Here is a 12,100-nt window from a genome sequence, read left to right on the forward strand (position 1 = left end):
AGTGAGGGAGGGAGGGGGATGTAGGGGGGAGAGGGAGAGGGAGAGGGGGCGCATTAGTGAACAGCGACTGTGGCATTGATGTTTGAGCGCACTTCTGAACTGGCTTTTGTTGAGACTATCAGTGTAGAAAGCATGCGCTGTCCCAAATCCGCTGTTACTATGAGGAATGAGGAGCTGCTTTTAAGGTATGTTGTTGTGTGTTCTTTGTTTTTAACGTATGCTTTCCTAGTTTCTAGGGCTGGCTGAGACAATAATCATGCTCTGAATCAAGTAGCTTCCTTATGTTGGAAGAGAAGGGGGGAAAAAGAATCTAAAGAAAGAGAGGGAAAGGAAATTGAGAACAAGAGGTTGGGAGAAAGAGCGAGCAAGCAGGAGAAAGAAGGACCTCTGTGAGCGAGTTGTATTTGTACCAGTTGCCTTTTGAAAGCAGATCCTGTATTTGTTCGCTGCTATTTGTGAGTGGTCAATGGATCATTTTAAGGGCTCCAAATCTGTCTCTTGGTTCGTCTTGTCCTTTGCAATGTCTAAGCCTCTTTCATTATTATGCACTCTGCATGGAATAATCACCGAAAAAAGGAGCTGAGGAGACTCCATATTAGACTTGCGTTCCAAATACCGCTCTAATCTGGACTTAGCCTACCTAAATAGTCTTCCTGTGTTACCAGGTTTGGATCACTTTATCCTGTTTGCCAAAATGTGTACCTGTTCGGAGACCTCTGTTCATGCATGGCGTCCTGGGTCCCCATGTACGGAAAGCAGATATTTGTTTCCTGCATCAGTGTTGGGGTTCTATCACACGCCAAGAAGGAGCACCACTGACCTTTTGGGAAGCAGAGAGAGAATTATGATAGAATTGGCATCCTGCTTTGAAAAATGTAGTCTTTTGTTTATTTGCTAGCAGACATTGTAGCACTGAATACATCTTTGGGTCTGACAATGCGACTGGTTGAACAATAGAGCTGTCAAACTAGCTTTAATGCATGTCTGGGGCTTTTATTTTTTTTTCCTCAACACCCTTTTTATCTTCCATAATCTTGTTTGTATAGACTATCAGAACGCAGAGCTTTTAGAACTGCTTGTTTGTGGTTTTATGCTTTAAAAAAAATTACTGTCTACCTTTCGCAGAGCTTTTGCATTTTGCAATTATGTTGGTTGGATTAAGTTAGAGATTTATTGCTTACCTCTCTATTAACTATGGAAAGAAAACTTATTGATTGGGAATGCTTGTAATACTATTATCATCCTGGCAAATACTTTCCGATCAAATCTACTTCTATAGTATTTGATGCTCAGGTTTTAAAATTTGTTCATTTGGTGGACTTACAAACAGTAAAGATAAGTTAAGAATAATTTCAATGCTTAAATTATAGTTTCTAATCTCTTTCTCTTTGGGCATCTATGTAGATAAAGAGTTTAGAAATTCAAGGACAACTGAGAACTTTTGCCCTCACAATTTTGGTTACAAACTATTATTCTATAGAATCCTGAGTTCTTAAATTAAAAGTCTCTATGGAACATACTGATTTTGATTTATACTTGTGTCCTTATAAAATACATTTCTATGCAAGGCAAACATTTCTCATGCCTTTAAATATCTTTCATTTTATAAGATAAACATTGATTTCTAAGGTGAAAACAGACTGTGGAAAGAGAACATGGAAAATTTTATTTCAAACTTCTCAAATATTGAAATTTTTATTCCCACAATAGATATAAAAGAACTGCCCCTAGAAGGGTAAACAATGATTGAGTTACAAGAAAAATCATCTTATTAAGGTTAATTTCTATGAAGAATATATATTTAGCTAATGTTTAAGTGTTTTACTTAACTGTTTATGCCATTACAATATGTCAAAATATACTGGCAAAGTCAGAGAGAAAGATTAAGGAACTGATTTTTAAAAACAGAAAGGAAATTGATTTGAAGGGGTAAACTTAAAAAAAAATATTTACCTGCAAGTATTTCCTGTTATATTTTTATTCAAATTAGTGATGTTCTGAGTTAATAAGAAACAAAATGTATAGTGAAACACTAGCTAATTTTTAGAGTTCAGATATTTTCAATTTTTTAAACAAGTTGAAATGTTATGAAATATCTAATGCTGAATTATTTAAATAAATGTTACTCACTAAATAGAATTGTCTTCTCAAGTAGGAATTTTCTATTGATGGTATCTTCAGAGCTGGGGTGCACCCAAAACATACATCTATATATACACATATACATATACATATACATATGCATATATATATATATGTGCAGTGTAATAATATTAAGTTACCCATTCTGATGTGAGTAGATATTAAGTGCATACTTGTTATTTCCTCTTCTAATGGGATCTGAACTTCTCCCTCCATTGAGTACACCAATAATTGCTTTAAGGGTGAGCTCCTAAAAGGTAATGGGTGAAGCTGCATATCGGAAGCTAGCCAGCTGTTACCAGCATACCCAGATCCTGCTTTCATGGAATATTTTTAATCCACAATGAAGGTGGCATGCATTTTTTTTTCATGATTTTGGAGAAAAGTAGTCTTCTGAGATCATTAGCTAACTGTCATATGCTCACTTAAATAAAGAAATCCTTGGAAAGGTTCATTTTGAATTTTTTGTTTTTATTAAATTATCAATTTTTAGCTGCTATCTATTCCCTTTAATTCCTGTGTGGTCAGAGGTCTAGAAATAAGGGGACTCTATTGTCATTTTGCCTCTCTATTTGTAGCTTCCAGAATTTGGTGACACACCCTTTCCCATTGCAGCATCCCAAATACAAATGCTTTTATTTCTTTAACCTGATAGGGAAGGTATGAGATTGCCAGGAGCTGGCAAACTTGTCTGCACCTAGTTCTACAACAGTCACGAGATAACGTAGTTTGCATCTTGTTAAGAGCCTGTGTGTGTAATAAGTCCCCCGGGTAGGAATCGAAACAAATGTAGAAGTAAAATTTAATTCTAAACCCGGATCTGCAGAAAAGGAATAATGAAAGATTCAACTGGGCAAATGGTTTCTTTCAGCAGAGAGTAATGATTGCACCCTAAACTCCCTTATACATAAGCCGCAGGAATATTCATATAGATGTGTTCAGCAGACTGCAGCCTGAGATCTATATTCTGTGTATTAAAATCCTTTTATTTGTTAAAATGAAAGACAGTTTTTCTTTTTCAAAATATGAATAGATCCAATTGAAAAATATCCTTTGGGGGCTGAAAAACAAAGGAGAGTGTTTGATTAATATTTATATCCAGAACTTTATAGCAAGTACAGATTATGCTTGGATACCTAGGAGTCGTTCAAAGAGTGAATCAATACTAATTATTGTAATCAGGGGGTTAATTATGTGAAAATGTGGCTGATAGAAAGTTCATTGCTCACAGCCCTGGAAACAACTAGGTTGATGAAAAGAAAGGTAAAATGCAAAAGGAATGTGAGAATGATCACTCGGTATTGGGGTGTTAGAATCTGTAAATTAAAAAACCTTGATTTTTATATAATTGTGGTTGTGAGGAAATTAGAAATATCAAACTGAGTTGTTTTTGTATAAAGGTTTGTGTAAGGTGCTGATGGAAAGCAGTTTGTGTGGTGGCATCTTCTGCTGCGCAGCATTTATCTAGACTTCTTTGAACAATGAATACAAGTCAGTTCAGTGGCAATAATGCCTTCTTGGATCATCTTTACTTAGCCTTCCCTGAATTTCTTTTTATATTTTGGGAGCTTCTAATCAATTTTCTGGGGAAGGTATTCCTATTTCCTAAAACTATGGATTATTTCTGTAATTGTTATTGGATTGGGGAGGGTTCTTTTTATTTTTTTTTTTTTCTTTAAGTATCAGTGACTTTTATTCTGTCGAAAAGACGAGTCAGTGGTTTGGAGTGGATTACAATTCTTTTAGTTAGCTGACATTAGGAAGAGCGTGTCAGAGAAAGGAGGGCATATATGAAATTTTATGTTGTAGCCCATTCAAAATAGCAATGAAGTGTCCAAGACCTGCTACACCTTTCTTGTCACATGGCACTAACCTAGTTAATGTTGCTAAAATGGAAGTTGGTGAGTGTGTGTGCACGTGTGTGTGTCTGTGTCAGTGTTTTGAACCTCCTCTCAACTCAGAGATGCTGTTACTTAACCCTGATATGAGATGAGGTGCACTTTGTGTCCAAAGAAACCCTTCTGCTTCATGGAAAGTTGTGAGGAATTATCACACACAGGTGTGCCTATCTTTGTTTCACTTTCTTCCGATTGTGTGACCAATCCCGGCACATGCTCTTGTATGTCAGGATCATCTAAACTAACACAAAATAGCGTCTGTGGAGAGAAGGTGACAGCAGCCCAGAGTGACGTGTATTACAAGGGCAAGTTGAGCGCCTGCTACCTCAACTCAAGCAGGTTGCCCCGCCCATGATTGGCTGCTAGAATCATGATGAATCACTGGAGTTTGTGAAGCAGGATGGCTAGCCTGCCTGCAGAAAAAAAAATTTTAAGTAGATTTTACCCAAAGAATTATTCAATTCATCAAAGTTTGTTGTCATGGTAAAGATTTTCGATATTCGTGGCTTCTTTTCATCACTTTTTGAGAAAGCTTGCATCTGTAATCAGTAGCAACTCTTAAAACTTCTGCAGAACAGTGCTGGGTTCTAGCAGATACCTCCACGCAGAAATCAGCAAGGGCTTTTCACCCCTCCTGGAAAGCTGTCCAATGCCACAGGCCCTGTGCTGTTCATCATGCCTTGCCTTTTGCATGTTTTGCAAAACATGGACTCCAGCCCTCTTTTGCACTCTGTGATTTGGTTTATCTACCCACCCAGAGATGCTTTAGGAACCCTCCACAAATGAAAACTCTCTGTAGGCAGAGGTAGCATGCTTCCCTGGGGGCAGTGGTCAAGACTCATTATGATCTCTTTGAAAACTAATGTGATAAAAAGTAAAGGAGCCCTCATCTCAGGCCTTGGAATGCTCCATTCCTGCTCTCCATAAATCATAACTTTCTTCCTCCCTGTGGACTGAAAACCTTGATGCTATGAGAATAATAGGGTGAGGGCTAGCTTTCTCTCTTCCTTCTCAACTGCCAGTTCTAGGTTCCAATAAAGATTAGGGTATGGGATATGAGGACAAAAAGAAGGATAAAACTAAAATTCATTAACAGTCTACACTATACCTGGCACTACACTGAGTGATTAGTTTTATAATTTAATTCTCACAGATATCCAAGAGTCAGTGGTAGTTGTTATTCTCATTTCAGAGATGAAAAAGCAGAACCCAGGAGAGGTGAAGTTTTAGGCCCCATAGACACAGCTCATAATGGAAGGCTCTTATCCCCTCCCAGTGGGACTTAAAACTAGCGCATATTTCATATTTTAAAGCCAGTTCTTCCTCCAGTGAAACATTTTCACTGTAGACTTTTATTTGATGTCCCTCCTCATTTTATCAGGGAGGAAACTATACAGTTCAGCAGGGGACCATCACTTAGGATTGGAGATCAAATTACTGGTCACTGTTTATAGTTTCAGCTGTTCAGCTCTTCCTGAATTACACTTCTTTCATCTTAACTTCAAGGGCCAAATTTGGGGAGAGTGCAGGACAGAGCAAATGAAAAATAGCGATAAAGGAGAAAAAATTAAGAGAGTAAGAAAGGTCAACTTTTCTTTAGGAAACAGCAATTTTATTTCTGAGTTGTGACAACTCCTTTCTGTACCCTATCTTGCTTACCTTGGAGTTCATGCATCCTCTGCTCATGTCTCTCAAGCTTTGATCTGTTCAATGGGAGCAGATGTTGGAAGGAATATTGGAGGATTTTAAATCATTATGAAGAGCAAATGTGAATTTTTACATGAGCTGTTCAAATATATCATACTATAATCATAAACAAACAACAAATACATACATGTATTTGTGTGTATATAGTGCCCAATAAAAGACATAATCTTGGCCATTAAGCAGATCACAGTTCTTGGGAGACAAGGAGAAACTAATAGATTAAAAAAGGATCCACAGTAAAAGGTAGAAAGAAGGAAGTTAAACCAAGTCTTAAAAGAAGCACAGGGTAGAGAGGAGTGAGGAAAAGAAGGAAGGTGTCTTCTTTTTTTTTTTTTGTATCGGGGATTGAACTCTGGTCCTTGTGCTTGCAAGGCAGGCCACCGAACCACTGAGCTAAATCCCCGGCCCCAAAGGAAGGTGTCTTTAGTACATTAGGAGTTTATCTTTGTTGTTAAAAGCAAACCAAGCAAAATCCTTTCTAATTTGTTTCCCAAAGTCAACCACAGCTCTCTTCCTCTATAACCTTGACATAGTGCTATGAAATAGGGCAAATGCAGCTATTCACTATTCACATTAATAGAGAATTGAGAGACAAAGCAATTAGGTAACAAAGCTTTGTACTCAGCCATGACAAGACAAGACAGAAGCCGTTCTACTCAGTTTGGGGCCATAGCTATATCATTTGTGCATGGAGATTTTTTAGTTCTTTCAAAAGCAAGGGAAGAAAATTTAGACTTAGTGAGAATTAGCATCAAGAGCAAACTTAAATAAAAAGTCATTTGGGATTTTAAAAACTTCTTTCATGGGCTAAAAATGGTTTGAGATTTAAACCATATTATAGGAAAAAATAAATTTCCTGTGCTCAAAACCTTGATGTATTTTCAACCTACATGTCACTGTAATAACTTGGTTATATAAATGCTGTAGTAATAATTAGGTTAACACATTGTACTTCTTCTCTGAAAATCATGAGAGGTTTTGATTTGTCAGCCATTCACCACCCACTGAAGAAGTAACAGGTACACATAAAACAAAGGTCTAACGGATGGATCAGAAAATTAGAAGACTTGTTTCCAGTATTGATCACCTCTTTGACAGAATGAAATGCAGAATCCAACATGTCTGGTTCCTAAATCTCATAATCCTTCACTCGATTTGAAAGTAGTGCATGTCCTAAAGAGTCTGATCTGCATGTACCAGATCAGATGTCTTCTGCTCTTCATAGCCAAAAGCTGTTGCTGGCAAGCACTTATCATTGTGGGTAAAGTGGATTCGTGCGTTTTATTTTACAGACACTCAAGGTTTTGCTCTCTTAATCCTTGCTCTTCTTCAAGATGTATTTCTTCAGAAAAAAATGAGAGGCATTCGGGCAAAGGGGGCTGATTCAAACCTAAATGGAGATTTTGATTCTTGCCGGATTTGTTTCACCCAACCCCACCCGAAAATTTACATGCCCTCTTCGCTTTCTTTCATGAACACCTGTTGCTGCTTTCTCTGGGACCTAATATCATGCCCACAACTGTGTTCTCCCAGCTGTTGCTGCTCAGCTGTTGTATTTTGTCAAGTGGTGATTTTTCCTTTTTTAAATTTAACAACACGTGACAGTAAGATAAGAACTTCTGGCTGATTGGGGAAAACATTTGGTGGGGGGTTAAAGGGTAAATTGTGGAGGGAGTTAGAAATCTCATTCTGAGAAGTATAAATTTTGTCCCTGCTGCCAAGCTGGCAGCAGATAAGGGCACCTAGTATAGTTTGACAAATCTCGGCATCTTCAAGAGGGCTCTTTCAAAGGCTCTTAGTTTTGCCCCCTGAGGGTCTTCCATGTGCAAATCACTGTGCCAGACAGGGAAGCCTTATTCTACTCCCCTCTCCTTTCCCAGACTTCTTCCCGATTTTTACCTCCTATTTACTCCCTTCATGGTACCCAATCTTCCACACCCCCGCCCCCTGTAACGTCTGGAGAGGAATCCCACTGCCACTGCAAAGACAGCTGTTCCTAGTTCAGAAATCAGCCTTGGTCAAGACACGTGAAACTCAATTTCTCGTGCAGAGAAGCAACCTACAGCTCCTCCCAGCACTTTGTGTGGGCACCCACCTCCTCAGACACATAGCGGTGTAGGGTCCCAGATGTTGTGTGGCTTCCATCTGAGAGAGAAGGGGAGAGAGAGAGAGAGAAAGTTTGCAGTAGCAGTGGTATAATGGAGAAAGGTGAAAAAGGAAAGAGCAAGTTTGGGAGGGAAGTAATGAGGTGGTTGGGCTCTGGGTCTGAGGGACCCAGGGTCTTCACATTTCTTCCCCTTGGATTGGAGGTTCCAGACAGCTTTAGAGGAGCAGCTCATTTCCCTGTGCGAAGGTATGTATGGAAAGAACCATGTGCAGTTGGAGGGCCTCTTCTGAAGGAAGATAAAACCACCAGGCTGGTTTTTGACTCTATTAAAGCTCTATTTTAAAAACTATAAAAACAAATCTCAGATAAACACAAGATTTGAGAAAGTGAGTAGAAGCTGTTATTGGGATAGAGTGACTCCTTAATAGTCCCTTAAAAATGTAAAATCAGAGTTTAATAACTGTTTCACCCATATAGACATTTAACTCTATTTGTCTCAGTGTGATACAGAAGCTTCTGAACTGGGGAGAAAATAATTGAACTCTTTAAGCCTATGATATATTATTTTAAGCCATATTTCTGTGGAACTAAGAAAAGATGTATTAACAGTGAATCACTTACAAATTGGGTTGGCTTTTATTTTGAGCATATTAAAAACCATTGTTTATTTTTGTAAGTTGCTAATGAAACTGAAGTAAGCCAAGAACAAACACATGGCCTACAAAGTCAGATATTCTCTCAGGTACTTAAAATTCATGTGGATTTCAAATTTATTGCCTGGAAATGATGGGAATTCCCATCATAGGATCTGTATTCCTTGCTCCAAATGGCTCTGGGCACATTGGGCTTTTTTGCTTTTTAACTGGAACAACTATGTTAATAAAATTTGGATTTGAAAATGTGATGAGCAAAAGATGTTTTGGATTCTGGTATGTAAGGAGTAGCCAGGAGTGGGGAGTAGGGAAGCCTTTAGTAAAGGTGGCGTTTTAACTCCACTGAACAGCGTTTCCCCGTTCTTGTTCTGTAACTGCCTTGCTGATAACTACTCTTTAAAAAAGCCTATGTGGGAAGTTACATGTAAAAGGCAAATTTGTTATAAAATACACGGGATTGTCTGTAGAAGAAAATGAGTTGCTTCATTATAATCATTAACCACACTATCTATAACAGGCACCAGTGCCTCAATTATGATATAAACTTGGGGCAAAACTGTTGAAAGATCTTAGTCAATGGACTACAGTCTGGCTCACTGATCGAATGGGTGGCAGGAAAGGGAATCTTCCAATTCAAGCACCGTGTACTCTGTGTACAGATGCATTTATTAGCCCTGTTTCTATAGAGTGTTGTTTTTTAATGCTAGTGATAATTCAGGGCTCAAACAATGGCCACTGCACACAACTCAGTATGAGATGAGGGCCGAGGAGGGAAATGCGGGAAGCGGGAGCTGAGACAGCACAGCACACTGCCTGGCCTTGGAAGGCCTCATACAAAATGAGGTCATTCAGAAACTCTCCCTTGAAGTGCCTCCAATTCTTGAATTGCCTTTTGTTTGAGAAATGAATAGCAAGTTGATTAAAAAAAGGAGACAATTAGGGGAGGTAGGGGGATGGGGCTAGAGAAGAGCTTAAGGTTTTTCTACAGTGGAGCTTAAACTGCGAGGAACTTTATTGTTCCCCACAGCCTGGTCCCCAGTGATGTCAGTACACGGTAGTGTCATCAACCAGTGCACGTCCACAAGAGGGGAGGCTGAGGGCTTCGTCCCTTTTCATGCTGTCGATAAGATCCTTGGCTATAAAATAGCTTCATTGAACCCAAGTGCTCAACTGCGGCCCAGTGGAGCTGTCTGCCAGATAACTTCAGCTGCCAAAACATGATACCTGATGGCTTGTTACTGCATGAAAATTAAAAAAGGGACCCTATTGAGTTGTTTTTAGTTTTTTGCTCTCTCTTCTGCCAAAGCAATGAAATGAGAAATTTAAGCTTTTCATCAGGTGGTATTCAGTTAGATGCTTTTGTTTTCATTTTTAAGCTCGAGAGCTTTTGGATTTTTTATTTTAAAAAATGGCTAGTGCATGGTGTGATCACAGAAACTGAATAGGTCCTAGAAAGGAAAGATACAATTGGAAGCCTGTAGTGAATAACCTATGGGTGTGTGAGAGAGCATTTTATTTCCCTCTGGCACCTACATCAAGTGTGTGTACAATCACTACATTATTTATGTATTTGGCAGCCACAGAATTTAAATTCAGTTACACTCCATACGCTTTCCTTTGTTCATGTCACTGTGTCTCAGGTGGAGTGAATTTTCTTTTATATCTGACCCAGGTTTTGCTTCTAACTTTAAATGGAAAAAGCAAATGTGCTTTGAAAACTATGTTACACTGTAGTTGTTAAATAAGGCAATAACCTATGCACTTGTAATTCTCTCTCTATGACCTACTTACATACTACTTCACCCTCCTTATAGTATGATTAAAAGCTGCTTTGAATCCACTATTGCCTCAGGGATTTGAGGCTAGAATTTAACAAACTGCTGAGAAGGCTTAAGTCAGTAAGAGGGCTTTCCTACAGCTTCTTCTAACTAATTCACATGCAATTAAAGAGAAACTAAATATTTTACAAGTATGCATGTTGATGAAGCATTTTCTACCTCATCGAATGTAGTTATATACGAAGCTTTATTCCATCAGCGATTTGCAACTATTTCTCTTTGAGTAACGAGGTTGTGTGTTGCTTCTGTTTTGGGTGCCGATTCTGTTCATTCCATCTTAAATTTATAGTCAGCTCGTTATATACATTAAGGGCTTATGTAAATAATATATGGCAAACCAAAAGCTGTCAGTTTTTCTTCATTGATCTAGCTAATTATTTTATTAAGGTAATTAAAAGACTAATCCAAATATTACAATTTCAGAGGCAACTGGCAATAGCTGGAGTAAGGAGTAAATGTAGTTTAGTATTATGAGGAAAATTTGGACTTTTTTAACGTAAGAATGTTTCATTGCAACTTTTCCTCAATTATTCATGAACCTAGATCTGGCTCCTAGGAAAGGCAGTATTTAAAAATGAAGATTAGTCTAGCTGTATAATTTAACTACCTTGCGATTAGAAGAACAAACGCCAGATACTGTATATTGTTCAACTAAAGGACAATTAAGTCAATTATGTGTGCACTTCAGTGAACACCACAGGCCTGTGACGCCATAATGTTCAGTGCCCTCCGCCAAGATTGATATGGAGATTTGAAGTTGATATGTCAGTATTTTCTTTCATAATCTTTAAAGATCTCATTGCAACAAAAAATTGATGAGAAAAATTAAAACAATCTTTTCTTCATTTAACTGTTACATTCAAATATTCCTGATTTAGTTGTTTAACTCTCTGGGTACTGCGGCTAGGAATGCTTCGATTTGTGAGGAGAAAGCCCACCTCTCTAGCACAATGTTCTGATTTTGTTTAGAAAAATAACAGACAGTAAAGATCAGATTTTTCAAACAAAACTGTAATATTTAGATATATATATACATATAAGGTAATGTATACACATACTTGAATGTATACATATACATTACACTCAACGTTTAACATCTGTCATAAAACACCTTGGTGATTCCTGTAAAGAGCAAACCTTAAACCTCTGGTATGTAATTTATGATACTGACTTAGAACGTGAACGTGCCATGACTACATTTGTGACTACACTGTGAAAAGTTTGTTTTGATATTAGGGTTTTAAACCAATCAGTGTAGTACCCTAAATTAGAATGTCGTGTTACAAACTACGTCTCTTTCGGGAACTTTCGCCAATCACTTGGAAAAATTACCTGCTTCTGTTCACTCTGGAGAGTTCTGCCAGTTTTCTCAATTCCTAGTAGCAGTTCAGTCAGACACCTTAAATCAGTATTTAAGCTTCGTGGCCATTACAGTCGCAGACGTCACACACCTGAAGTGTGTTAAATACTGGGAAATGGCCGGTTCGTGATTTATCATTTTTCGAAAGAAGCGCTCGATTACTTTTTCTCGTTTTCAGTCCCTTTTACTTCAGCGTTTTCGAGCTGTGCGGGGACAGAACGGTTCCACCTCTCTCCAAAGCGCTGCCCTAAGTTCAGGGTCGCTCGCGCCATTGCGTGGTATTCACTGTTACCTCAGGGCCTGCTGGCTCGCCCCCGGCAGCCCCCGTCTGGCGCCAAACGCCCTCGTGGTGCCGTCTCCCGTGGCGGCCGGGAGCGCGCGGTTCCGGAACGCAG

General features: G+C 38.6%; 1 protein-coding gene across 5 annotated transcripts in view; it reads left to right on the forward strand.

Moving 5' to 3' along the window:
* Celf2 (CUGBP Elav-like family member 2) overlaps nucleotides 1-12,100 on the forward strand; it is a 511,103-nt gene that overhangs the window by 203,607 nt on the left and 295,396 nt on the right. For 4 of the 5 annotated variants that reach the window (XM_033761818.1, XM_010621371.2, XM_033761819.1 and 1 more), the window contains exon 1: nucleotides 22-185. The exons of the other annotated variant lie outside the window; for it this stretch is intronic. In XM_033761818.1, the coding sequence (XP_033617709.1) occupies nucleotides 79-185 (107 nt within the window). In that variant the 5' untranslated portion in view covers nucleotides 22-78. Of the gene's footprint in view, nucleotides 1-21; nucleotides 186-12,100 lie in introns of those variants that run through there. 5 annotated transcript variants of the gene reach the window in all.

This window comes from Fukomys damarensis, unplaced genomic scaffold (genome assembly GCF_012274545.1).
Source record: "Fukomys damarensis isolate Sample0158 unplaced genomic scaffold, DMR_v1.0_HiC HiC_scaffold_10, whole genome shotgun sequence".
Taxonomy (NCBI): domain Eukaryota; kingdom Metazoa; phylum Chordata; class Mammalia; order Rodentia; family Bathyergidae; genus Fukomys; species Fukomys damarensis.